The sequence below is a fragment of the Mesoplodon mirus genome (assembly GCF_964341445.2).
Source record: "Mesoplodon mirus genome assembly, chromosome: 12".
NCBI lineage: Eukaryota > Metazoa > Chordata > Mammalia > Artiodactyla > Ziphiidae > Mesoplodon > Mesoplodon mirus.
The window spans coordinates 70,315,573-70,343,201 of record NC_138988.1 but is presented as its reverse complement, the minus strand read 5'-3'; the positions used below and the strand labels follow the sequence as shown (position 1 = coordinate 70,343,201).

The 27,629-nt window shown below is 52.8% G+C and overlaps 1 protein-coding gene across 3 annotated transcripts in view; it reads left to right on the top strand.

Annotated features, from left to right (window-relative positions):
- Nucleotides 1-348: 348 nt before the first annotated feature.
- MDGA1 (MAM domain containing glycosylphosphatidylinositol anchor 1) overlaps nucleotides 349-27,629 on the top strand; it is a 55,118-nt gene continuing 27,837 nt past the window's right edge. For 2 of the 3 annotated variants that reach the window (XM_082637161.1, XM_082637160.1), the window contains exon 1: nucleotides 350-1,545. In XM_082637161.1, the coding sequence (XP_082493287.1) occupies nucleotides 1,479-1,545 (67 nt within the window). In that variant the 5' untranslated portion in view covers nucleotides 350-1,478. Of the gene's footprint in view, nucleotides 1,546-27,629 lie in introns of all 3 variants that reach the window. The other variant, XR_014295410.1, reaches the window with a different exon arrangement.

Genomic DNA, 27,629 nt, shown 5'->3' with positions numbered 1-27,629 from the left:
AGAGAGGCAGGGGGTGCAGAGAGGGGGGAGGGGGAGGGGTGGGGGAGAGGAGGGAGAGAGGGGGGAGTGAGGGAGTGGGAGTGAGAGAGAGAGAGAGAGAGAGAGAGAGAGGGAGAGAGGGAGAGAAAGGCAGTCTGCTTCCCCCAGCCCTGTTTTGTTTTCTCTAATTGGTCCTGGGGGAGGCGAGGAAATTGGACAGAGGCTGGGCCCGGCGAGCTGCGCTGCCTTTAATTGGCTCCTTTTTTTTAACTGGAGGGGAATCAAACAGGAGAGCGAGCGACAAAGGGTGGGAGAGCGAGAGACCGAACGAGGAGACGCGAGGAGGAGGGAGGAGAGGGGGAGGCGGGGGGAGCGCGGAATGAAAAGCTCGGAGCGGGGAAAAAGCAGCACAGCGAAGCCCAAGTTGCCGAGCGAGCGGAGCGCTCTCGCGGCTCGGAGCCCAGCTGCAGCCGCGCCCGGCAGCCCGGCCCGGCCCCGCCTGCTCTGGGTCCCCGCCGGCGGAGGCCGCCGGGCGGGGGCGGGGACGGGGACAACCAACTTGGGTCGCGGCGCAGCCCGGCTCTCCCGAGAGCGCCGAGCCCGGGAGCACCACCGCCACGGCCAGACGGCGGGAGCGGAGCGAGGCGAGCAGAGGCGGCGAGCGGCTCCCGCGCCGCAGCCCAGGCCTTGGCGAGAGCGCGAATATTTTTCAAACGACTCAAACTTTCCTTCTTTCCCCGCGTTCTGGGGTCTCTCTTGGATGGAATTGCTCTCCTGATTCCCGCGGGGCGCTGGGGCGCGATTCCTCCCCGGGGTTCCTCGGTGGCTCGGCTAACTTCGCGGATCCGTGGACCCGTGACTCTCGCTCCTCCGCGGAGCCTAGCCCGCGCTTCTCCCTTGCTCAGGAGGGCTAGAGCCGGGGCTTTTCGCCTCCGAGAGGACGCCCAGCCCGGCCCGGCCCCCTTGGGTCGGGTCATTGAGCCCCCAGCACCGGCCGCAGAACTGGAGACAGCGGATTAACCCCAGCGGAGCCCCGGCCTCCCCGCCCCAGCTCCGCGGAGGGGCGCCCCCTGGGCGGGGAAACGACAAGTTTGTCAGTCGTCGGTGGCCTGTTGGATCGAAGCGCCTCCGCCTCCGCAAAGGGGTCCCTGGCGCCCAGAACCCCGAGCGGACAGTCCTGGGAACCCGGAGAGGCTCGGCTGCCGGGCTTCTCGGGCCGGGGCGCTGGCTGCTGCGCCGGGCGCGCCGAGGCACCCGGGGCCGGGCCAGCGCCCCCTGCGTTCCCACGCGGGCAGCGGCCCCGCCGGAGGAGAAACCCAGGTCGCTGCCGCCGCCACCGCCGCCTCCTCAGCCTCCTGATTTCCGTCGCCGCCGCCGCCCCCTCCGTCGCCTCTCGGGGAGGGGGAAGACGCAAGAGGCATCGCAGGGCCCCGGCGGAGGCGCCCCCCACCGCCTCTCGGGCTGCGCCGCCTCGCGGGGATGAAGCACGGGCCGTGAAGATGGAGGTGACCTGCCTTCTACTTCTGGCGCTGATCCCCTTACACTGCCAGGGACAAGGAGTCTACGGTAAGAGCCCGCGTCCCGCTCCATGCCGGCTTAGCACCGCGCGGAAACTTTGCAAAAGGCTCAAAGTGCGCGCTGCCCGGGTTTGGTGGGTACCCCGGCTCGGACTCTGGAGTGGATGCCCGGGTCCCCGCCCTTTTCCAGAGCGCGAGGAGATCGAGCCAGCTGCTTCGGAGCACGGAGACAGGTTGTAGGGTCTGGCGTGAAGCCAGGGATGCCGGGGGGAGGTAGTACCCACTTTCACAAACCCTGCCAGGGGCGGGAGTGAATCGGAACACTTGAGAGCACCCAGTTGGCTCGAGAGACCCTGACAGACCGCACACCGGGGGCTGGGTAAACGACTTGCACCGAAACCTCATCCCACCCTGGCTCGGCCTCCGGAGTGGAAGCCGAGCGATGCACGATGCGGAGTTGCGCCCGGCTGGCGAGCGAACTGGCTGCCAGTACCGCGGCCCGGTGGCTGGCTCGCCTTCCCGGCTCTCGCTGGGCTTCGCTGCTTCGCTTCTTGACAGCCCAAGCGGATGCAGGCATCCCCTAGATCCGGCTCCCAAGACCCCAGAATCCCTTCTCGGACCTCTCCTGAGCCAGTTAGTTCTTCCTGTCCCCGGTTCCCAGCTACAAAACCCCAGCCCCACCTTCCTTCTGTCTGCGCGCACACATTCAGCCACAGTCCCCAGAAAGCAAACACTGCACGCACCCATCAGGCTACGTGTCGAAACTCTGCCTCCTGCCACGCAGCTTTGCTCCCGCGTCCGCACCCACGCCCTCAGGAGCCAAGGGAACTCTGGTTACCCCTTCTCCCTTCTCTCTCGTGGGTTTTCCGGGAGAAAGATCTCGGGAGTGGGCATCATCCATTCAGGATCACGAGGGCTCATCCTTCTCAGGGACTTTCCCTCTGAGTTCTGGCAGCCAGCAATGCCCTGACCCACAGCACAAAAAGTCTTTGGGGCCCGGTGGCCCTTACTTTACCTTCTTCTGACTGCAAGGTGGTCTGTATAGGTCACTTTTTAAATGCTGTGTAGCTGGAGTGGGGAAGATTCTCTTTCCTTCTTTCTCTAGGGTTGAGGACCTAATTATTCACCTTTAGATCGGGAGAGGGTTTGACCTATTCTGTTGAGGGGGTGGAGGCAGAGGCATTGTCCCTCAGCTGCCAGCCTCAAGTGCAGATGCTAAATGCTTCCTTCTGGGGATGCCTGGCCTGCCTCCCCGAGCCTGGCAAGAGAGAGGGGTGTCCTGGGGGTATCTGGGAGGTGACATACTCCTGGCTCTACACAGCTAGCTGGCTTGGGCTTAATTCCTTGGGGAGGCTGGCCCAGGCATCTGGCCAAACTCTGCTTCTTAATTAGTTTGTGTGTCTCTTACTGCCTGGCCCTTTACATAGGCCAGAAAGGGAAAGAAGGAGGAAGAATGCAGCAGGGACTGAGAGAGGCTGCATTGTGGAGAGGAGGCCACTGAGCGTCTTCCAAGGGCCTTGGCCTCCCCAGGGTAGGGGAAGACATCAGGGTGTACTGGTGGGTCCTCTTTCTTTTTTCTCCTCAAGGTTTCCCTACAGCTTCACTGTCTCCTTAAGAGGTGGCCTAAGGAGGGACCTGCTGAGGTCTTTGCCTTCTCACCACACCTCAGGGGCTCTGGAGAGCGATGGGGAGCCCTCCGCCGCCTCTGCTGCTATTCTCCACCCTGCTCCTCCCTCTGAGTGCCCTTGGGCAGATCTGGCAGGCCCATCTCCTGGCCATTCCTCTTCTCTATCCCCTCCAGTTTCTTCAACCTTATCCGGGGCTGCATGGGACCCATCTTGAAGAAGCTCCCCTGAGCCTAGCCTGGAAACCCCAGTAATGAAGGCAGGGGGTGGGGCAGTAGTTTCTGTGGACCCTGATTCAGAGTACTTTGGGGCCAGGATTTAGCCGTTGGCTTGTAAGTCCCCCTTTCTCTGTGTTTTCTCCACTCCCTCGTGTGCCTGGGTCCCAGCTGCTCTCACTCAGAGCAAATCAAGGTGTGTTGCTGTGCACTGGGGCCAACCCGGAGCTCTTGGGTGACATTCTTTCCACTTGCCCTTTGAGAGCATGACTCCAAGGAAGGCCTCAGGGGAGCTGCAGGGTGAAAAGTCTTAATCGAGGTGGATGGAGAGTGGAGGATCTAGTGAGGAGGAGGACCACAAGAGGCTGCCGAGTTCCTTGTGATGCTAGAAGCTTTGGCCAGATATAGCAGAAGGGAGAACTATGGTATCACTGGGTCTGGGTTAAAGAAATAGTGTGGGGAGCGACTTCCCTGGTGGCACCGTGGTTAAGAATCCGCCTGACAATGCAGGGTACACGGGTTTGAGCCCTGGTCCCGGAAGATCCCACATGCTGCGGAGCAACTAAGCCCGTGTGCCACAACTACTGAGCCTGTGCTCTAGAGCCCGCGAGCCACAACTACTGAGCCCGTGAGCCACAACTACTGAAGCCCACGTACCTAGAGCCCATGTCCACAACAAGAGAAGCCACTGCAATGAGGAGCCCGTGCACCGCAATGAAAAGTAGGCCCCACTCACCACAACTAGAGAAAGCCCGCGTGCAGCAACGAAGACCCAACGCAGCCAAAAATAAATTAATTAATTAAAAAAATATTAGTTCTTTAAAAAGAAAAGAAATAATATGGTGAGCTAGTTCTTCTGCTCTGCCCCCCCCCCCACCAAAGCAGATGAAGCAGTTTGAGAAAGAGTATAGAGTGTAGGGGTGAGGGATGGTCACTCATACCCATCATTGTATGTCAGCACCTAGCATGGTGCCTGGCACACAGCAGGAGCTGGCAAATATTTGTTGCATGAACGAAGGGCCATTGTTGGGGGGAAGTTGAGGAAATGCTTCTTGAAATTCCTTCTCTCCAAGAACTCTGTCTAGAATGGTTTCCAGCAGCATAGTGGGGTCTCTCTGAGAGTCTCTGCTTAGGGAGAGTCATGGAGTCCTAGGCTGGCAGCCGTAGGGGACCTCAGCTTCCCTGGCAGTGAGAAGGGAGGCAGGTTTTACTCAAGGCACAAAAGAAAAAGTGTGCCGGAGGGAGGGAACCCCAGCCTGTGTGGCTGAGGGAGGGGCAGATTAACATGGAAGCTGAATTGAGGAGAGGGAGGAAGAGCAGGGTGTGGAGGATAAACCCGTCAGGATCTGGCCGGTGCTGAGGGTCTCTGATGAGGCTGGTGGGAGGCAGGTGCCTGGAGCCATATGCCTGGCTTCCCTCTGAGTGTGCTCTTGTCATCTCTGAGGTCCTCTGTCTACAATAGGGCTGGGGAGGTGCTCTCAGTCTGGTCAGGTGGTTTTGCTCTTCTTGGGGGCACAGATGCTACAGGAGCTGAGTACTGGACCAGATGGTCCATTTGGAGCCTGTCCCCTCTTCCCTCCTGCCTCCCATCTCCTGGCCCAGTTTGTTGTGCTTCCAGTGGATCCTGTAATCTGCTTCTGGCAAGCCAGGGGGGTGGGCTGTCCCCAGACGCCTAGTTCTGGGGCAAAGACAGTAGCTAGGTGATGGAGGAGGAATATCCTATGTGTGGATAGCATCAGAAAACACCCCCGCCTCCATCCTGGCTTCCTCTCTTCCTTCCATAGCTGCTGGACTTCCAGCCAGGGGCAGGTCAGTGGGACTTCTCTCCTTTACAAAAACACAACAAACCCCTGAATTATTTAATATGCAGGAGTGTGAATTGACATTATCCTTAAGACAGGTTGTTTGCAACTTACTGGTGGAAGTCAAAATATTTCACCAAAGGTGTCATCAGAAACTACTATCCTATGCTAATTTTTGTGGGAACATGAAGACAGATGTTGAATAATTTGACAAGAGCAACATAGCTTACAGAATTATCACCAAGTCAGGTTTTTTTCCCTCCTCTGAGGGGTGCGGAGAGGGAATTTCAGGAAGTGTGTCTCCCAGTGCCGTCTTCTGGGTGTTGATCTGAGTGTGGGCGCCCCTGGGATTTTTCACTGGCATTTCTACCCCATGCCTTGAAACTGGCTGTCCCCTGGAGAAGGAAGGCATCGCATCAGAAAACTCTTGCCACCCAGGGCAAGCAGAAGGCTCGGGGGGTTCTAAATGTCCTCAAGAAGATCCCTGCCTGTGTCCCTTCTTCCTTCTCAGTTATAGAAACTACATGAGGGAGAAAGAGGGCCTTGTGTCCACAAATCCAGGCTGTTTTGTTTGCTTTGTCGGCATTGTCTGCACCCCTGCCCCACCGAGTTTAAGTTGACCCCTGTGCTAGTCTGAGGGCTCCCAGGCCTGACGTCGGGACGGAGAGTCCTCCTTCAGGTCAAGAGCCGCATCATGTCCCATCCTACACTGCAGGCTGCAAATTTGTGCTTCCTGCCTGGAAGGGGGCTCTGGGGAATGGGGCTGGGGGTGGTTAGAGAGGGTGAGTTTGTTAGCCAGGAAGGCACCTTCGAGAGGTGGGCTGGGGACATGCCAAGAGCCTACTTGTAATTGGCCAGGCCTGGCTGTGAGCTGCTGGGGCCAGGGTGGCAAAGCCTCGATTAGAGCCTGGTATTAGCTCTGCTTTGCTGGAACAGGGAGGGACGGGTGAGGGCTCCATAGGGAGAATGGAGGGAGCTAATCACAGCTGCCAAGGCCAACAAATGAATGATGCAGGAAATCAATACCTGGGGGCGGGAGTGGAAATCCGGGCAGTGGTAGCAGCCATGGCTTCTCCCGCTGCCCAGGAGGCGCAGGTGGGCCTGGGAGGAGTGAGAGAGAGGCAGCAGCGTGAGGACCCTCCTCTCCCCCACACCCTCCCCCCTCCCCTTCGTCTGCCTTCCTCTCCACCACTCCTACCTTTCATCTCCTTGTGGCTGGGCTCAGGGAGGATGGGCCAGGAGATGCCCCACCTGGCAAAAACAGGGGACCTGGGAGATGGGACCTTGGGCCACTCAGTCCTGGAAGAGCGCTCCCCAGCTCTGACATGCCTCTGGACACCTGAGCCTGACTAGGCTCCAGGTGTGAGGGTGTGTGCCTGGGGACCCTGCCCTGTGCCGCTGGCGCTGCCACTCCAGAACTGGCCAGCAGGGGGAGGGCTTGGCTGTCACATTGCTTCTTGCCTTTCCTGGACTCTCTTGGCCTCAAGCCTCCCAGTAGGATGAGCTTAGCCTGGGGCCCACTGGAGCTCCTTAGGGCCTTCTGAAGCTCCAGGCCGCCCTCCACCTCCTGTGTCCCCACCCCAGTGTCCCAGGGCATTCGCCTGTGGCCAAAGCCACACTTCCTGAACCCTAGGCTGGAGGAGAGCTCTCTGGTGGGGCTTGGCTGGGTTGTGTGCAGAGCAGGGGCTTGTGCCTTGGCAGAGCTGCCTCTTTGTGAACCTGGGTATGGCCCCTCTTGTGCATCTTCCTCCCCATAGTCAGAGACCCTGCTTTGCAGGCACACATCGGCTGACGGCTGATACTGGGTATTCAGGGGCCCCTATTTCATTTAAATGCTGATATGGAAGGCAAAAGCAATGCTTAACCCAAAGGAATGAATCTTTTTTCTTAAGCAATGCAATCTCCCTTTTCCCAAGTCTATGAGTAACATGTGTTCTCTGCAAAAACAATCAGAGTAAACATAAAAGTATAAGGAAGAAAGTAAAACTCACTTGACATCCTGCCTTGCATTCAATGATGATTCTTTCAGGCATCTTTTTGGGCAAATAGGAGTGAGCTTTTTAGGGGAGACTCGTTGGTTTTGTATATCTTATAGGTGTGTAAGTACCACGTGCATTGCCAAGCATTTTCATGTGTCTACCTCCTTTGATTCCGTAACATTCTGAGAGGTCAGAACAGGGGGTCCTATTGTCCCTATTTAACAGATGGGAATACCAAGGTTCTAAGAGTTTAAGAACTTGCTTAAGGTTACACAGCTGGTAAGAAGTGGCTTGTAGACTCGATCCCAGTGGATCTTCTGATTTGGGGGTTGGAAAACAGTATGGTGTCCCTCTCACCATTCATTAAATATTTACTGAGCACTTCCCTTGAGCAAGGCCCTGTTCTGAGCATTGACAGGGCTACTGAGATAAATAAGATGCCCTCAAGGAGAAGGGGAGAGGAATCACATACAAGATGGTGGTTCCTGAACGATCTTGATAAATGCCATGTGGCAAGGGCAGATAAAGGGCTGTGGGAATTCGAAGAGGGAGGAAATTACTTCCAAGGCCTGGTAGAGGAGGGGGCATTTGAACCAGCCTTGACAAATAGAAGTAAGGAGTGAGAAGGGCATCCCAGGTGGAGGACTCATTATGACAAAGGCATGGAGGATAAAGAACCTGGGTGTGTGGGGGGAGTTGTGAGTCGTTGATTTGGGCTGGAGCGTAGGTTGAAAGGGAGTCAGGACAGTTAGAGTTGGAACAGTAAAGGAATAATAATAAAAACTGCTAACATTTGCTGCCCAGGCTGAGATAAGGAATATGTATAGTCTTCTTAAATCCTTACCATAATCTCTTAAGAGAGAGTCACTCATCGGCCCATTTTACCAATGAGTAAACTGAGGGCTCAGAAGGATGAAGTTACTTGTCCAAGGGGGCAGAGCTGGGCTTGAACCCAGATTTGCTGATTATAAAGCCTGTGCTTGCGGGGGAGTAGGCTGGAATCTTGGGTTTGTGAGGGTGTTGAGCAGGGGAATGGGTTGATATGAGCCCAGGTACCTCATATCGGGCTGGGTAGCCATGCAGCTGTGTGTTTGAAGAGGCTACGGTCAGGCGGAGGGAGACTGGTCAGGAGATCCAGAAGTTGTCTGGGGAAGTCGTAATGAGAGCTTGATCCATGGTGGTGGCTGTGAGAATGAACAGGAGGGAGTGGGTACAAGAACTGCAGCCAACCAACAAACATGTAAGTGAAGCCTCTGTAAGTGGCACTTGAGATATTTGATGAAATAAACATGCTCTTGTTCTCCTAGAGTTTAAGTTCAAGTTGAGGGGAAACAGGCAGTAAACAAGTCAGTGAATAAGTAATGCATTCTATGGTGATGAATTTTATAAAAAAAGGGTAAAGCAGCTAAGGGAACAAGGTGTGGTAGGATGTGGTTCAACTTCATACCCATTAGTTGGGGGTAGAGGTGCTCCTTGAGTAGGTGCCACCAGAGCAGAGACCTGAAGATGCCCGAGGGAGGAGGGAGGAAGCCCCGTGGATGTCTGCAGGAAGTGTGATCCAGGCGGGAGAATAGCCATTGCAAAGGCCCTGGGGTAGAAACATGCCTGGACTATTTAGTAACAACTAGGAGTCCAGTATGGCTGGAGCAGAGTGAGCCATGGGGAGGGGAGTAGGAGGTGGGGTTAGAGAGTTAATGGGGGCAGATTGTTTGCAGCCTTGAAGGCTAAGTAAGGACTTTGGATTTTTTTAAATTAATTAATTAATTTAATTTATTTATTTTGGGCTGCATTGGGTCTTCGTTGCTGTGCACGGGCTTCCTCTAGCTGTGGCGAGTGTGGGCTACTCTTTGTTGTGGTGTGCAGGCTTCTCATTGCGGTGGCTTCTCTTGTTGCGGAGCACAGCCTCTAGGCATGTGGGCTTCAGTAGTTGTGGCACACGAGCTCAGTAGTTGTGGCTCGTGGGCTCTAGAGCGCAGGCTCAGTAGTTGTGGCGCACGGGCTTAGTTGCTCCGCGGCATGTGAGATCTTCCCGGCAGGGCTCGAACCCGTGTCCCCTGCATTGGCAGGCAGATTCTCAACCACTGCGCCACCAGGGAAGCCCAGGACTTTGGATTTTATCCTGAGAGCGGTGGGGGCCATGGGAGGATTTTGAACAGAGGACAGACATGAACTGACACCTTTTTAATAGAATCCCTCTGGCTGCCATGTAGAGCATAGACTGTAGGAGGTTGGGGATGGGGGAAGGATCCAGTCAGAGACTGTTACAAAAGACGAGAAGTGAGAATGTACAATCATTGGGTCCTGACGGTATTTCAGAGCTTGGGCAAGGGATGGGAGCTGAAAACGGCTCTGAAGTTTGGTGTTGGGAGGCTTGGCACACAATGGCAATGAGATGGAGCGAAGGCCATGGGAAGTCAGACAGGTTTGGGGCAGAGGAATGAAGCAGTTAAATGCCTGGACTTCTGGGTAAGGAACCCGTGTTTGAACCAGCTGTGAGAGCCCGAGAAATTACATCTGCTTTCAAAGCCGTGGCTTTTCTGCTTGTCCGATGGGTTTGTGATAAGCGTGCAATAAGCCATACCTGGAAAGCCCTGAGCACTGTTCTTGGCACTTAGCAAGGCCTCGGTGAATAGTTTTATTTGAATGACAATGCCAGTGCAGTTTTGAACTTCATGGGATTCTGGTGCTGGGGTGTCTGGGAGAGATGTTGATGGATATGAGTGGCGGTGCTCAGGGGAGAGATCTGTTCTGAGTGGTGGACTTGCACATCTGGATTTATGTCTATACAACGATGTGAGGTGAGACCACGAGGTGGGCTAAAATTGCCAAGGAAGAGAGAGTAGAGTGAGAGAGGAGACTGGGCTGAGACCAGTGCCCTGGAGGTGGGAGGAGAAAGAGGAGACAGAGCAGGTGGCATCAGGGAGGTAGGAGGAGACCCAGGAGGGGATAGGGACCAGAAAGGCGGGGAAGGGATGGGGTCCGTGGGAGGAAGGGCCATCTGAGATGGGGGAGGAGACAGAGTAAGGGCTGTCTGGGGACTGGGAGGTTGGTGGGGATGCGGCTGCAGCACAGAGCGGGGCTCCTTCTCAAGGGGACTTCCCAAGGAGTCCCCTGGGGATTTTGTGAAAATGCAAATTCTGACTCAGTGGGTCTGGAGCTGAGCAGAGATTGTGCATTTCCAACAAACTCCTGGGTGATGCTGATGCTGCTAGCCCGCAGATTGCTCTTTGAACAGCAAGGGCAGGCAGGAAGGAGGATTGGACTCAAACGGGAAGACTTGGGTTGGAGGGTCAGTGGGCAGCTTGCTGCCTCTGAGAGACCCTGGCCCAGGAGCCTCACCTCTCTGAGCTCAGTTTCCTTATCTGGAAGGCTGGTTCAGGCGCTCCCACCTGTTGGGATTACAGAGGAGCCGAGAGTGATAGCACTTCGTAAACTCTAAGGCAATCTATGGGGACTTTGTTTCACGAGAGCAGAGGAGATGGCAGGCAGACGGTAGGGAGCCCTGGGTGTGGGTGGTGTATGGAAGCAGGAAGTGCAGGCTGCTCTTTTGAGAAATGTCGCGCAGGCCAGGGAGGGCTGGAACCGCAGTTCCCCTACCCAGTCCGGGCCTTCTGCCTGTGGGAAGCTGGGGCTGCAGGGGTGGGTGATCTCAGTGTGTGTGTGTGTGTGTGTGTGTGTGTGTGTGAGAGAGAGAGAGAGAGAGAGAGAGTGAGTGTGACATGGGCGGGCATGAGGCCGCTGCTTGGCCAGCTTTGGAGATTCCACTCCAGGCTCTTCTTGGTTCCTTTCCAGTCCCAGAAACTCAGCTGGGATTGACTTTGATTATCTGGAGGGTTGGGAGCTGTGTAGAGAAGTGTTTCTCAGCCCGGGGGGCATGTCAGAACCACCTGGAGAACTTTTTCAAGAACAGATGCCTGGCTCCACCCCTGGACCTCCTGAATCAGAAACTCTGCAGGTGGCATCAAGGCAGCTGTGGTCGGAAGCTCTCCAGTTGATTCTCAGGCACAGCTGGTGTAGACAGTGCATCTGAATGAGTCAGACCCAAACAGATGCCTTCTTCCCTTGGGCTTTCTGAGGGCATTTCTGGGTTTTCCAGGTCACCGCCCAAGCTTTGTTTCAGCCATGCTCATCTAGACCCTCGGGTCTTAAAAAAAACTCACTTATCATTTTTTAAATTATGAGCCAGGGGACTTTCTAGTTTAGTAGTCTAACTGGAAAGGTCAGGAGCTTGGGAGAGTAGCCTCTCTCACTCTGCTTCTAGCCAGGGAATTTCCAGACCTGAAGCTAAAGAGACCGAAAGAAACTGCTCCAGGAATGTTGTTTTCATTGATTTTCAATAGGTAAATTCTGTTACCTTTTTGAAATGTGGCCCTTTTGTTTATTCTCTTCTCTTTTTGGTTTCGAGAAAATGAAAATTTCAGAGCTGGGCCCCATCGTAGCAATTCAGTTCAGAGGTAAACCGAGTAAATGTTTAATGAGCAGCTGCTAAGTGTCTGGAAGGGAGGTGGGCGCTGTGACTGCAGGGAGGGCTGAAGGATACCTGCCCCCAAGGAGCTCGCAGTGGTGCGGGAGAATGCAGCCTTTTCCAGCGTCCTCATTTTCCAGATGACGAAGCTGAGGCTCAGCTTGAGGGACTTGCCCAAGCCCCTGAAGTTAGCAGGTAGTGGAGTCAGGATTTGAACTCAAGCCTGCCCAATACCAAGTCTGGTACTTGCCTACTGCCCCCAGTGTGAAATTCCTGAGGGCAGGATCTGACCTTTTTTTGTTTTTTCCCCAGACTGTGCTGTGGAGAATGGGTTGCTGATGGGAGCAGCATGAGGACCCTCAGTCCTATATCAGTTAGGAATCACATTCTGTTGCCAGAACCAAAGACCTGACTACAGAGTCTCAAACAAATTAAAGTGACTTTCTTAAGTCTAGAAGTAGGCTATCCATGGCTGCTCTGGTGGCTCCTTGGTCACTAGAGATCCAGGCTCCTTTCATCTTGCTGGTGCTTCTTAAACCTTGCTGCATATTAGAATTACCTGGGCGTGTTTAAAATTTGTGATGCTTCGGTCATACCTCATATCAACTAAGTCAGAATGTCTGGGAGTGAGAACCAGGGATCAGCATTTTTTTTTTTTAAAAAAAAAAGAAAGATCCCGAGATGATTCAGATGTGCAGCAAAGTTCGGGAACCCCTGCCTTAGAGCATTTTGCCTTAAAGTCACCAAGGGGCTGCTGGGGCTCAGCCATCATGACACATGCCAGGCAGGAAGAAGGGAGGAACACTTAAAAGGCTGAGTCATTTACCAGTTGAGTCAGCTTTTCCAGAAGCCCCTTCCCAATGATGTCTGCTTACATCTTACTGGCCATTCCATTTTTTTTTTTTTTTTGGCTTAGTCGGGTCTTAGTTGTGTCACATGGGATCTTTCGTTGTGGCATGCAGGCTTCTCTCTAGTTGTGGCGTGAGGGCTCTGTAGTTGCGATACGTGGGCTCCAGTTGCCCTGAGGAATGTGGGATCTTAGTTCCCTGACTGGGGATCCAACCCGTGTCCCCTGCATTGGAAGGCGGATTCTCAACCACTGGGAAGTCCCTTACTGGCCATTCTTAGATGAAGGGAGGCTGACAAATGTAGCCTTTTAGATGGACATATTCTCACCTAAGAGAATGTCAGGGTTTATTTAGATAGAAGGGGAGAATGGAAGTTGGGTAGGTCATGAGCAGTCTTTACCACAAATCCCCACCTCAGGATCAGTTGGCATTTCTTGAAATGAAAGGATTTAGATGGATGTGAACAGCTGTTCTTCTCCCCACCTCACTCTACCCTGCCAGCCTAGCTCAGGTTGGGTGGGGTGCTCTGGTGGCTCTGAGTATGGCCAGAAGGAACTTTAGAGAAGACAGAGAACCAGAGCAGGGAAAAGGCTTGCTTGGGGTAACCCAGACATTCATGTGAGGGTCCAGCTTCCCATCTGCTAGTGCTCATTTGCTCCCCCTCACCCCAGCACACTGTTCATTCACATTTCTGTGAGATTGTTCATTTCCACTGGTTGGTACCTCCCTCCACTAGCAGGTGGCTCCTTTCAGTCCCAGCCGCAGGAGAGCTCTGTGGACCCTCCTGGTTTGGGGGAACCAGAAACTGAGGGACTGTGCTAGAAACCATGATCTACCTCATCTTTCTGCCTCTCAGCAAGCCCATACCCACATGAGCCCAGGCAACCCCACTGCTGTTTGCTCAATGTCTAATCCTTTATTGGGAAGTTCTTCTCATTGTCTGACCTTATTTCAGCTTGTTGTAACATAATCTCTTATCAGAAAGATTCGGAAGCTGAGGCCTCTGACCTGAACTTGAATATCTCCTTAGCCCTGAGACTTTTCCTATGTGAAACTCTAAATGAAGGCACTTATCCCATCACTGAGAGGGACATCTGGAGGGTAGACTTGGGGAGGGGAGCTGGATTCTGATGTTCCAGTAAAATGCAGGGGGCCTCTGGGGAGGTCAGTTTATCTCTAGCAAAATACATAAGCCCACAAGGCAAGCTGAAGGTCTGTGCCATCACAAGACCTGGCTTTACTCTACTTTCTGGAATAAGGCCATGTATTCCAGACACAGAGAAGGCCAGGAGATAGAGCTTGAGGGTGTGGCAAGAAGTGAGCTCAGCTGCAATACAGTGGTCTTAACTGACCCAGAGGCACTTGAATCTCAAGGGGTCTGTGCAGGAAGAGACTGAGACCAGAGAAGGTAAGGTCAAGGTCACACAGCAATTAGGTGCCAAGGCTGAAGTTAAAAGTCACGTCAAAGGACTTTCCAGCTGGATTTTTCTCATTCTCCTATATTATCCTGTGGGCTCAGGAGAAGCAAGGACACATCTGCATGGCATTTATAAGCTCCCATGAAGTTCAAAACTGCACTGGCATTGTCAGAGCCAGGAGGGAACTTAGATCAAATATAATAATTTGTTAGAAAAGAAACCTGAGGCCTAGAGAAGGCAAGAGAAGTCCCCAGACCACAGAGCAAACAGGCAGCCCAGCTTGGAGTCATGGAAGGTCAGAGGTAATGGGCTTAGAGGTTACCTGGCCCTAACTGGTCAGTTTTTAGAGGCAGAAACCAGTGGTCAGAGGTGAAGGGTCGCTCCAAGCTCTACCTGCCATTGAATACACGCTTCTCTCCCACTTCTATCTCCCAAGTCATATCTGGGCTCTAGGATACCGAGAGGAGTGTGTGTGTGTGTGTGTGTGTGTGCGTGCATGCGCACATGTGGCTAAATGTGCCAGGGGCAGCAGGCAGGAGACGTAAGAGGCTTTCTCCAGATCAAGAAACCCACCTCCTTCTGGGGCATTCAGAGGCTACAGTGAGTTCTCCCCTCCCCTCCTGGCTTCCTCCAGTTCCCCATACAGCCATGGCCCCTGGCGTCGCCCATTGGCACAGTGGCCTCGGGGGTGCTGGGAGGGCTCAGCCCTGAGGGATGCCCTAATCTGCCTGAAGCACCGACATCCTGCCTGGCTTACTTCCTCACTTTCTCGGGAGCTGAGGGAGCAGGGGCTGTGAGGCTGTCCAGGGCGAGGGTGGGCTGCACCTCCCCACAGTCTCCTGCCCTTCATTCTGGCGGAGCTGGGGCCGGTGAAGCCAGTAGCTCCTTCAGGCTCCCTTGCAGAATTATAGAGCCAGGGACGCGGGGCTGAGGGGTGAAAGGAGTGATTGGTGGGGAGCCCTGGCCGCTGGTGGAGATCAGTATATATGTGTGTGTGTGTGTGTCTTTCTGTCTGTCTGTTTGTGTATGGAGAACCATTGGCAGGAGATAAGGTGTTCTCACTGGGTACCGCAGCCGGAGCTGAAATACATTCCCCAAGTCCTCTCTACGCTGGGCATGTACACTTCATCAGTATTTTTCGTGCACACGTAAATATACGTGGGCATGCATGTGCTGAAAGTGTGCATATGTGTGATCATGCCCACAAGAACATGGGTTTATGTGCAGGGAGTCATGTATGTATGTGTGGAGGGACTGCAGACCTCTTTGGGGGCTTCTTTGGGTCCACCTTTATCCCACTGCTCCTCTGGGCAGCCCCTGGTCATCCTTGCCTTGGTCCCCAGACAGGGGGTGGGAATGGGCATCCAGCACTCTGGACTGTCAGCCCAGCGCTAGGTCCAGCCTGGGTTATAACTGCCCACCACCGCTTCTGGGAGACCTGAAATGGGGGGCAGGGACAGGCTGAGGCTGGCCTGAAGCTCCTGGCTAATTTTCCCGGGCTCCATCGATCCAGAAACTTCTCCTGAGTCTATTAGCAGTCGGCGAGTGAAAATATCCCCCATTTCAAGCCCTGACCTGAGACAGGGAGGAATCCATAGCAATTTGTTCAAACAGAGGAAAGCATTTCCCTCTGATTTGTATTTCAATTTATTCCAGGCAGGAAGAGGGTCAGGGTGGGGGAACAGGGAACCCTGGCACGGCCAGAGCTGGGCCCAGGCCGTCCCCCTCAGCCCCCCATGCCAGCCGGGGTGGCAGCTGGTACTCCCTATGGCTCCTGGGGGTGAGGGCTGAGGAGGGGAGGGTGGGCCCCAGCAGGAGGGTGGGCCCCAACAGGGGGATGGGAAGAGACACCCTTCCCAGCAGGCCCTGCTTGGCTGGAGAGCTCAGTTGTGGATGTGGTTTTCACAAAATACAAAGCTGCCTGCTTGGAGCCTCTCTCCCCGCACCGGGGCCTGTGCCAGACGTGCGCTCACCCGCTGTGCCCGTGCCAGGGTGGGGGCTGGGCTGAACGCATGGGCACAGTGGCCCCAGCTGGGCTGAGTGGCAGGGGGGCCTCTTCTTCTCCTGAAGCCCTCCCCAGTCATCCTCGCAGGAGCAGAACTGCCCAGGCTCAGAGGGGAGCTGACACCTTGGAGAGTCCCCTTGTAGGGCAGGGGGCCCCTCACCACGGGAGCCCTGAGCACATCTGCCTGACACAGCGCTCACGCTTCATTCCTGGCCTGAGCAGACTGGAGCTCACGGGTGTCCTAACCAGGGAGTCTCTTTTGAGCACCTAGGTTAACGATAGCTCTGGCTGACATTTATTAAGTACCAACTACCTGCTGGGCACTGGGCTAGTGCTGCCAAGCACCCAGTTTTGGCAGGGTCCAGGTGTCCTCCTGCACCTCACTTTCCTCAACCTTCTGCATACTTCTGTCACCCCCCTCAGCCGTCTCTGCTCAGTGTTTTCAGTTTCTCCTGGGAATCACTTCTCCCTTTCCACCTGCAGCTGGCCCTAGCGACCGAGGGTCTCAGGACTGATGCCTCTGCAGCCCCCCTTTTCCAAGGGCCTCCACAGACAGGCCAGCTTCCTTTCTTCTGGATCACTTTCTTTGGCGCCACCTGGTCTTCCTCTCCCCGCCAGGGCCCAAGCCTCTGAAGAGGTGGCTCCATGGCAACCAGGGAGGAGGATTCTGGGAAGGGTCAGCCAAATGGTCCTGCAGCTTTGCCCCCAACCCCTGCTCTCCACTGTTTCCTTTCCTCATGCCTCAGTGCCCCAGGGAGGAGAGTAACCAGAGAAGTTCTTCACACCAAGGTGTCAGTGACTAGCAGCTCTGAGGTCAGCTGTCGCACATGACTTGCCAGGCTCCATGACACCACTGAGGTCTAATTTCAGAAGCAAGCAACTAAGTATATCAAAGTCATCTCTCTCGCTCAGGTGGGAGTGTCGGAAGCAGTGTGGCCTGAAGGCTTGTAGCAGAGCCTTCTGTAACAGGTCTGGGTTCAAGTCCTGCCCCAGTCACTCACTGGCTGTGTGATCTTGGGCAGGGTATACTCTGTGCCTCAGTTTCCCTGTGCACAAGCAAATGATAATAATAGTGCTCCCCTCAGGGGGCTGTGGTGAAGAGGAAATGGGAACTTGTGGAAAACCATTCTGAGCCCAGTGCCTGGGGCTTTTCAGAGGAGGCACTGCTAAGTGAGTGATTCCAGCGCCCAGGCCTGCTCAGGCCTGCTCTGATGAGTCACAGAGGCTGCCACCAGGGAAGTGGCATGTGAGGCTCTATGTACAGGCATGTGACACAGTATTGGGGGAAAGACCGAGACCCTGGTCCTGGAGAAAGTGTGGCAGAATTCCACCCCTCCTCCCATCTTCCTCTTGGGGAAGTTTATAGCAAGAATGTTCCCTTTGAGCTACTTTATGAGTTGGGAGACAGGTGTGTTTTGCACCCAGCCCTTTACTGCCACCCACATGGCTGCCCATTCCAGACCTCACTTTCCTCCTAAGAGGCAGTGCCCCCCACCTCCTGTCCTTAGCCCCCAGGAGCCTCCTAATGGCAGTGACTTTTCTGTCCCTGGCTGTGATTGAACTTAGGTCCAATTGGCCTCCCCCATCCACAGGTCCTTCACTTTTCTCCTCCAGCCGACTGGGTTTCAAGTCATTTACAAGTTGTTCAGAGACTTGGCATGCTGAGATCCTACAGTGCATGCCATTTATGTGCTTTCTTAAATTTCAGCCAAAAAAGGAGAGAAACCCTTCAGTGATGGAAGAAAAAAATAATGAGAATACTTAAGCAGGGAGGCAGGTATTACATTTCCCGATTTATAAATATACCTGATGCTAAAAGAAAATACGTTCCCAAACTTTATGCTTCTGGAATTGACTCTTGAAAAAAAAAGAAAAAAAAAGATTGGTCATCCCTTTCAGAAATTTAATGTGCTTTCCCTTCCAGGGGTGTTCTCCTTTTGAAAGGGACACAGAAAGAGAATGCACAAGTGACTATTTATTTATTTATTTATTTATTTATTTATTTTTAAATTTTATTTATTTATTTTTTGGCAGCGTTGGGTCTTTGTTGCTGTGCGCGGGCTTTCTCTAGTTGTGGTGAGCGGGGGCTACTCTTTGTTGTGGTGCACGGCTTCTCATTGCGGTGGCTTCTCTTGTTGTGGAGCGGGGGCTCTAGGCACGTGGGCTTCAGTAGTTGTGGCGCACAGGGTCAGTAGTTGTGGCGCACGGGCTTAGTTGCTCCACGGCATGTGGCATCTTCCCGGGCCAGGTCTACAAACCCGTGTCCCCTGTATTGGCAGGCAGATGCTTAACCACTGCACCACCAGGGAAACCCGCAAGTGACTATTTAATATGCTGGTGTTGATGAGTGGTATGAAGAACACACAAAGCAGGTAAGGGGATTGAGAGTGATGGCGGTGGCGGCAGGAATGCTGTCTTAAAAAGGGTGGTCGGGGAAGGCCTGTCTCAGAAGAGAGCTGAAGGAAGCGATGGGGTGAGCTCTGGATATCCGGGGAAGAGCAATCCAGCAGGGGGAGCTGCAAGTGCAAAGGCCCTGAGGTGGAAGTGGGCTTGGTCTGCTTGAAGAACAGCAAAGACAGCAGTGTGGCCGCAGCTGGGAGGAGGGCACATGCAGGGTGTGGCGGGCTATTGAAAAAGCTATGGCTGATCTCCCTGTGCTCTGCGGCTGCTTCCCACTATCTATCTACCTTACGTTTGGATCAGCTCGGTGCTTTGTGACCGCCTGGAGGGGTGGGATGGGGAGGGTGGGAGGGAGGGAGATGCATGAGGGAAGGGATGTGGGAACAGATGTATATGTATGACTGATTCACTTTGTTATAAAGCAGAAACTAAAAAAAAAGCTATGGCTTCGACTCGAAGTGAGAGGAGACCCACGGTAGGGTTTTGAGCAGAGAAGGGACAGGATCTGACCTAATGTTGTAAAGGGATCCCTCTGGCTGCTTGTGGAGAACAGACTGTGCCAGGCAAGGGAGGAAGCAGGGTAGAGCTCTCTGGAGGCTGCTGTAAAAATCCAGGCAGGGCATGGTGGTAGTGGTTTCTAAGACCAGGTTGGTGTTTCAGGGGTCGGATGCAGAATCAGTTCTGAGGTTGAGCTGGTGGATTGGACATGGGATGTGGATGGAGAGAAGGCAGGGATGACTCCCAGGTTTCTGGCTGACAGTGTGTTTTCAGTGACGGAGGGTGAGGAATGGCTCTCAGGCCTTGGGGGTGTGTGGGGGTCACTAAGTGCTGTCCTCCTGAGGTCAATGGATGTGGACAGAGGCATAAAGTTAATCAGGCCCTTGCATCTCTGATCCCTGGTTTTTAAACCTTCAGAGGCAATCCTCCTCCTGCCTCCTGAGCTGGGGTGAAGGTTCAGCCTGGAAGAACTACACAGGGGCTGCTTTAAGAGGTTTCAAGCAGTCAGGTTGTGACACCCATAATTCTACCCCCCAGCTGGGCGGGATGATGCCCAGGAACCCACAGTAGCCTGGGGTGGGGGTGGGGGAGGACCAGAGTGCTGCCCAGCCAGAGTGGCGGTGGTAAGCTCTGCAGAAACACTGTCCTTCTGTCCTGGCGTCTAAGGCCCCGCCTGCTCTTAAGCTGCAAGAGTGATTTTGCTTTCAGGGTTGTTATTATTATTATCCACTTAAACAACTTCACAGGAAAAAAAAGGAACCCAGTGACCATCAAACATTAACCATTCATTCTAAATTCCCTGCCCATACCTGTCAATATATTTTTACATAGCAGTAAACAGTGGTCCATTCTGCTCTCTTGGCTGACTTTATCTCCTACACACATCTCCTGGTATTGACTGAACCCTCAGACCTGTCAGCTTAATGGCCACAGGGCACCCCCTGCATTGATACGCTGGAGTTTGGTCACCATTTCTCCAGTGCTGGGCATTTGGGCAGATGCCAATTTCTTCTTCTAAATAGCTCTGCCATGAATATCCTTATGTGAATTACTTTTTCCTTTTAAATTATTTCCTTGGGGCCTATTCCCCAAAGTGAGATTGCCTAATAGGTCATAGGATAGGAACAGTTTTATGGTTCTCATTTCGCACTGCCGGCCCGTGCAACAAAAAGTTTGAGCCGGGCTTGTGCGCAGCCCAGCCACAATGGATTTTTATCATTTTAATTTATTTTCACTGGTTTAATAGGTGCATTATGGCCTGCTTCTTAACTTCCAGTTTTTACTTCCAGAAGCCATATTTGGGTCTTTTGAACACCTAATAATAATAAGACCTGATCTGTGCAAAACTTTACAGTTTACATGGCACTTTATGATATGTCATCTCACTTGAGATGACATATCAAGTGAGACACAATGAGCCTAATACTATTGGCCTCTGTTTTGTATGGTGAAATGGGGGTTTAGTCAAGTTAAGTGCTGGAGTGGAACTTCCAGCCAGTTCTTGCAGGTTTGGTTGGAAAGGACTCCCACCCACTTGCCACCATCCCGTTCTTTCAGGGGGCCCAAGCCCCCCCCCCCCACCATCCTGTTCTTTCTGAGGACCCAGGTCCCCAGATGCTCATTTCAGCCCCAGTCCAGTGCCTCAGCCCCCTGTATCCCTTGGTTCCCACAGCCAGGCCTGTGTCAGGCTGAAAGCTGTGCCCTGTGCTTCAGGCTTGGGTCTCAGCTCGGGGGGTGGGAGGAAAACACTGGGCTTTTGGGTCATAGGGGCCTTTGAGGGTTCTTTGCTTTAGCGAGGCCACTGTTCCCTCCATTCCCTGGTCCAGGGCTGGCCAAGGCTCTGCATTCTGGGTTGGGGGCCTGCACCTGGCAGTGTGTCTCTGGTCCCACCCAGGATGTGCCCCATCCCTAGTGTTGGTCACAGGTACACTGGTACCCAGGTGACTGAGCCTCAGGCTCCAATAAACAGGGTTACTCAGGGGCCTGTCAGGCTCTACACTGGAGGCTTCAACTCTCAGACTAGGGGGACCTTCTCAGGGTGGACACACCCTTAGGTATGAGTTTGGTTTTTTTTTTTTTTTTTTTTTTTTTCCGGTACGCGGGCCTCTCACTGTTGTGGCCTCTCCCGTTGCGGAGCACAGGCTCTGGGCGCACAGGCTCAGTGGCCATGGCTCACGGGCCCAGCTGCTCCGCGGCATGTGGGCTCCTCCCAGACCGGGGCACAAACCCGTGTCCCCTGCATCGGCAGGCGGACTCTCAACCATTGCGCCACCAGGGAAGCCCCGTGAGTTTGGTTTTATTCTGCTCCCTTCTAACTATACTTCTAGAACATCTACTAGGCAGCATGTGCTGTGATTGGTGGATTCCATTCTTATTATATTTAACACTCTCAATAAGAAGCATTCTTATAGCCATTTTATAGGCAGGAAACTGAGGCTGTAGACTAGAGAGTTAAATGATTTGCCCCAGGTCACACAGCAATTATTGCAACAGTCTGAATGAGAACGCTGTGTCTACTCCAGCCCTGCCCCTCCCATGGGCTTAGTTCGATAGGTATGCTTTGTCAGTTGGAAGCTTGGTCACCTCTAGAATTTGGCCCACTGCCAGGGTCCAGGGCCAAGTGAACTGCAGTGATGAGGTCTCCAGGACTGCAGATCTTGGTGGGGTTGCGTAGCGGGACCCCAGCAGAAAATTTTTACACGAGAAACCCTATGTCCATGGGCCCCACAGCCCTGGGCCAGGCAGGCTCAGGTCCTGGGTTCCAGAAACCACTCTGCTCTGATGGGTGGTAGCCTCTCTCTCTCTCCATCATCCTGGATGTTCTCCTGGGGAGAGCTTTCCTTCCAGTGATTACCTCTTTCTGTCCACATTGACGTTCTGGTCTCTTGGGATTATGGCTCTTGGCATCCCCCCAAAGTAGACCTCTTCATTCAGTTTTACATTTTTCTCTTACAGGCCCTTGGAACAGGTTCCCAAAGGGTCCCAGGCTATATGATCAAATGGAAAGGGAACTGAAATTTATTGAGCACTTACTAGATACTAGTGATTATGCTCTGTACTGAATGTGCATTATCTCGTTTAATCCTCACAACCCAGAAGATATTTTCACTAGAGCTGAGATGTAGTATTATACCCATTTTACAGATGAAGAGACTGAAGCTTCGAGAAGTTAAATAACTTGCCCAAGGTCACATAGTTATTAGAGGAGAGATAGAGCCCTACCTCCTGCCCCTCATACTACACCATCTGGGCAGCCCCTCAGACTTGCATTTACAGCTTCGGCTCAAGCAGTGCCCACCTTGAGGCATGTGCCTTTCTGATCTCTCTTCCCTGAGTGTCCTGCCTATAATGTTAGCACTGTCCTAGGGCACCTCATTTGTTGACGGTTTTGATCTCCCTGCCCACCAGGGAGAAAGTCCCTTTATAGTTTCCCCCAGGGGACCTCAGAGCCCCCACTTAGAGGGCTTTCTGATGACCTGTCCTAACATTCCTGAGTTCATTGGTTGTGTGCAGATTAGACTTCCACTGGTATGCAGACAGTGAAGATTCTATGAGTAGAACCTGGCACTCTCAAAACCTGTGTGCCTTCTGATGGGGCCAGGATGTAGGTGCAGCGGTGCCAAACCTTCCCAGGGACAGGGGCACAGATGGACTGGCCACCAGTTTCAGCAGTGCCAGGCTCTGCCAGAAGCATCAGGCTCTGCAAACAGTATCAGCTCCTGAAAATGGAACCAGGCCTTACACACAGCAACAGACTCTGCGAGCCCTACCAGGCCCTGCCTCTGACTATGAGAGCAGAGCTTGTTTTCATGCTCAATCATGGTGATAGGCTGGCAGCCTGTGCCCTGATCTTTCATCTGTGGCTGCTTTCCACACTCAGTGACAGTGCTCTTGAACCTGGAGGTGAGAGATACATACATACTCAGGTTGGGGAGAGATTTTTGAAGCCAAAGGGGAGGTCAGCTGAATGTGGATCTGGTTTTGGTAAGCAAAAAAGACTTATTGCTGAGAGCAGACTTTTAATAGAGTCGGCAGCAAGGGGAAGGCAGAGGTGCTCCGGGGGGGGGGATGTGCCTGACTGCCTCTGCATTCTAGAGCTGAGAGCAGGCCAACAGGTGCTCAGGAAATGTTACAGAAGGGATCCATGAATCAATGGTAAGTTAACAGGTGATTGTACGTGCCTCTGAAGGACTGGGAGGCCAGGGAGCAAGAGGGAAGATGGAGAGAGAATCATCCCGGACCAAGGTCTAATGCCCTGAGAGAGTGACCAGAGGTGGACGGGGCAGGGTGTGCTGCTGCTTCCCCTCAAGATGACTCACATTAAGGTGAGGCCAGGGGAGGTGGTACTGGTGGGGGGACTGGTTCAAACTTGTTTTCCAGCATGAAATTGGCGCCTCCCCTAGACTCCAGAACTCCTGAGAAGCCACCTGGCCTGCCCCCTGGCCAGCGGCAGAAACAGAGGGCAGGCTTCAGCCAGCTCTGCAGACAGGGCTGTGGGGAGGGCAGGGCAAAGCCCCACTGTGGAGAGCACAGAGAGCAGGGTTAATTTTCCTGAGAGGTACACATCTGATGGCCTGTGGTCCGCAGGAGAGGCGTGTAGCATCATCTCTGGCAGAAGGAGGCCCAGGAGGAGCCAGCCAAGCGCCTGCCCTGAGAGCCTCCTTTCAGACTCCGGCCGCCATTCTCTGAGCAGCTAATTAAAAGAGAAAAGCCTGTTAATATTTCAGCACTGGTAACTCTGCTAAATTATTAAGTGTCCATTTACATTACATACACAAAACGATCGATAAACATGTGTGTATCAGGAGCTGGGAGAATGAGGGAGGAATAGTTTCTAAGGATGCCACGTGGGACAGGCCCAACCAGTGGCTCAGAGACTATGTCCTGCACCTGGGGCCCTGTGTCCTGAGCACTGTGCCAGGCACTTGCAAACTGGAAATGCATGGGGCTTAGCACAAAAGTCAGAGAGTCAGAGGGACTCCAAATCAGCAGGGTGTCCTTGGGCAAGTTACTTAAACTTGCTGAGCCTCAGCTTCCTCATCTGACTAATGGGAACAATAATAGGCTTGTTGTGGGCAATAAATAAGATAATAGATATAAAACACTCAATAAAACGCTGGCACAGAGTAATATTATTATTATGTATATATTATTATGTGATCGTTATATTATGGTGATGGGAGGGAGACCTGAGACATAATTCCAGCTCACAGTAATCCCTCCTTGTTTCCTTTCTGCCTCTCAGCAGGCCTTTATAGGCATCTTTTTTTTTTTTTTTTTTTTTGTGGTACGCGGTACGCACAGGCTCAGCAGCCATGGCTCATGGGCCCAGCCGCTCCACGGCATGTGGGATCTTCCCGGACCGGGGCACGAACCCGTGTCCCCTGCATTGGCAGGTGGACTCTCAACCACTGTGCCACCAGGGAAGCCCTATAGGCATCATTCTTATCCCAGCTCTTCTAGACTATGCACTTCCCTAGTGCAGGGCCTGGGTACCATAGCTCTCTGTACCCCCAGCACCAAGCTCAGCACCTCGCACTTATAAAGATTTGGTGAATGACTGTCTTATAGAAGCTAGGACCAGACCACAGATTCTGTTTCCATATCGCCTGGCCCAGAACACTCAGTGATGCTTCCAGGAGGCAGTTAGGGTGATGGTACTTGCCCTGCCATCCAGTAACTGGGAAATAGAACCAGCTTCAGGTGGGGGAGTCGGCAGCACCCCCTTCTTCTTTTCTCTCCTTGCCTTCCCACCACTCTGCTCTGTTTGGAAGGCTCCGCAGCCTGCAGACACACTTCCCCTGAAAGAGTCAGGAGGGGGAAGCAGGACACCAGATCCCACTTGGTCATGATTGACCTTTTAAAATTTAGGGTGGGGAAGAAAGCTGAAGGAAAGCTGATGTGATGGGGCTTTTAATCAAGGGTTTTCATTCCCTTTGCTGTCTGTCAGCCTTGTTTGGTTCTACATCCTACTGTTGCATCCTCATGTACTTTGCCAGTGTCCCCCACCCACTTGGCTCGCAGCTGGGGAGAAAATTCTCTGATGGGGGATGGGGATCCTTGATGAAATTCCCCTTCTAGGTTCCAGTGAGAATTCTCTTCAGAAGGCCACGGAGCAAGCTGGAATTTGCCTTAACATGCGTCCTTGAGAGTTTGTGGCTTCCTCACTGGGTGCTGGCAGTCCCCACCCCTACCTACGGTGTGGGGTGTACACTTTTGGAGGTAGAAAGGAGTGAGCTCATAGACCAGAAGCATCTGCCAGGGACTTGCCATTTCTGCTTAGTTGCCCTCCTTAGGATGCTGCCTCATTGGTGACATGTCTCATGCCGCTTGGTTACTCTCAACCAAGGGGCTGGGGTGGGGAATATTACTTGACTCCACAGCCATTATATTCTGTTAAGAAAGAGCTTTATGGTCAAGTGGAAAGCACTGGATTAAACCAAGTTACATGGATGTGTTTACTGCAGGACTTTTCAGGGCCTTTAATAGTATAGTCTTGTGTGCTGAGACTCTGAGAGGGAGAAGATGCAGCATCCTTATTTGGCGATGGGCTATCTGTGAGCATTTTATGGAGCACAGGTTTGGCAGACAGTGTTTTCCTTTTCCATGGGGTTTGTTGCTAAATCTTGGGAGAGTTAAATAGCAAAAGTCTCATAGGCCAGAAGCAGGGAAATTGTTCCACAATCCTTCCTATTTTCTATCCACCAACGTGGCGTCAAGCAGAGATAAACAAATCCAGCAGTGCCTCTGAAATTTAAAGGGAGCATGTTACAAATACAACCTCTGAGGCCTGCCCCTGAAGAGTCAGGGCTAGTGGTTCTGCATGGGCCTGGGAATATGCATTGCAAAGGGCTCCCCTAGTGACACAAGGCGCGGGTAGAGGAGTCCGTGGAGGGCAGTGAACTGAGTTCCAAGCTAGTGGGCAGAAGGCCTGGGTTCGAGTCCCAGCTCTGCTACTGTCCTGTGTCTGTGAGTGGACGGGGTGTTCCCTTCTCCAGGCCTCAGTCTCCTTCTCTGCCAAAGGAGGCTAAATAGGACGTGCCCTTTCTGGCTCTCAGAACTGAGGCAAGGAGCTTGCAAATATACAATGGACTCCAGGAATGTATCAGGCCTCATCATCTGTGGCAGATAAGACATCATCCTTTCATGCGAAGGCCTTGCAGTGCCCTGGGGAGGTGGGGTTTTAAGAGGAGTGCAGGATCACTTACGGAATAATAATGCTGGCTGACATGCTTGATGGCTTACTGTGTACCAGACAGTTTTAAACACTTTACCTGAGTTTGCTTATTTATTCCTCTCCACAACCCCATTTTACAAATGAGAAAACTAAGGCTCAGATAACTTGCTAAAAGTCACAAGGTAACTTTCTGAAAGTTAAGTGTGTAAGAGGGATGCTCAGAAAGGGCTCCATCCCTCCCCTCTGGTTTTCCGACTCCCTGCACAGCCCTCAGCATGAACTCTGAACATGTTCATGAAACCTCCCTAATGGTTTAGCGTCTGCTTTGAGTGGCTCCACCCCTGAGATACAGAGGGGGCCACAGAGGGTGGTCTTCTGTCCCCATCTCTTGCTCCTATTTAATCATCTCAGGAGCTGTCATTTATTGACAGAACACATACTGTTTGGGCAGATGTTTTACATATATTGTACTCAACCCTCACACCAGCCCTGGGAGAAGGTATTATTGTTCCCATTTTACAAATGAAGAGGCTGAGGCTCAGAGAGGTTAAGTAACTTGCCCAATGTCACCCAGCTAGTGGGTAGCAGAGCCAGAAATTAGTCCCAGATTGTCTGCTCTTTCCACCTCTCTCCAGCAGATCCCTCCTCCGCCCACTGTTCCTTTTTTCACGATGCCCTGCTTTAGGGTCATCTTAGCGCTTAACACACTCTGAAACCATCCGTTCATTTCTGTTTCCTTGTTTGCCATCCATCTCCCCAATAATGCTCTTTCAGAGCTGGTCTTTGTTTGCTTTTCATGACAGTCTCTCTAGCATCCAGTGCAGCGGCCTGCTTTTGTTGTTTGATAGACTGAATGAAGGGATTATGTCATGGTGCCTCTTGACTCAGGCCCTGGCCTGGTTGCCTTTAGAATCAGAAAATGTTGCCGCTGGTAGTGACTTCCTGGGGTGTGTAGAGCGAGAGGCTGAGGCTCAGTGGGACAGAACCCCTTTGGGGGTCTGTAACTTGGTGGGATCTCTGTTGGTTTAGGGTCAGAAAGCAGTTCCAGCCATTCCAGGGGTGAGCAGAGTTGGGGAGGCTGATTCATGTTAACGAAACTCAGTGGGGGGTGATGGGCAAATTGGAATGTCTATGCCAAGGGGGCCTGAGTGCTTTGCAATTAGGCAGCACTTGCTCCAGAAGGAAAATCTGAACTGGGAAGAAGTCAGCCATGGGAAGTGGCTCATCAAATAGGACTCAGAGTAAAGGGAGTAGGTAATTGTAATGGTTAGTGTCGACTGAGGAAGCTGGATAACATCAGCGGACAATGTCATCAAAGGGGGGTTGGATGCTCTTTTTTTTTGTCTAATTGAAGTGTAAAGTGATATAGTAAAATCTTAAGCAAATACCTTGATGCATTTTTACATGTACATCCACCCGTGTAACAGCTGCTCAGATTAAGACTATGAACATTTCCATCTCACTAGATGGGATCCCATCTCCTCCCCAGAAACTTCTCTTGTGCCCTTCCCAGTATATAATCGCCCACCGCCACCCAAGGGCAACCACTGTTTAGATCTCTGTTACTATAAGGTTGGTTTTTCCAGTCTTGAATTTCAAATCTATGAAATCATACACTATTTCCTCTTTTATGTCTGAGCTCTTTCACTCAAATTGTGCTGTGAGATTCAAAAGGGTTGTTGTGTCTATCTGTAGTTCTTT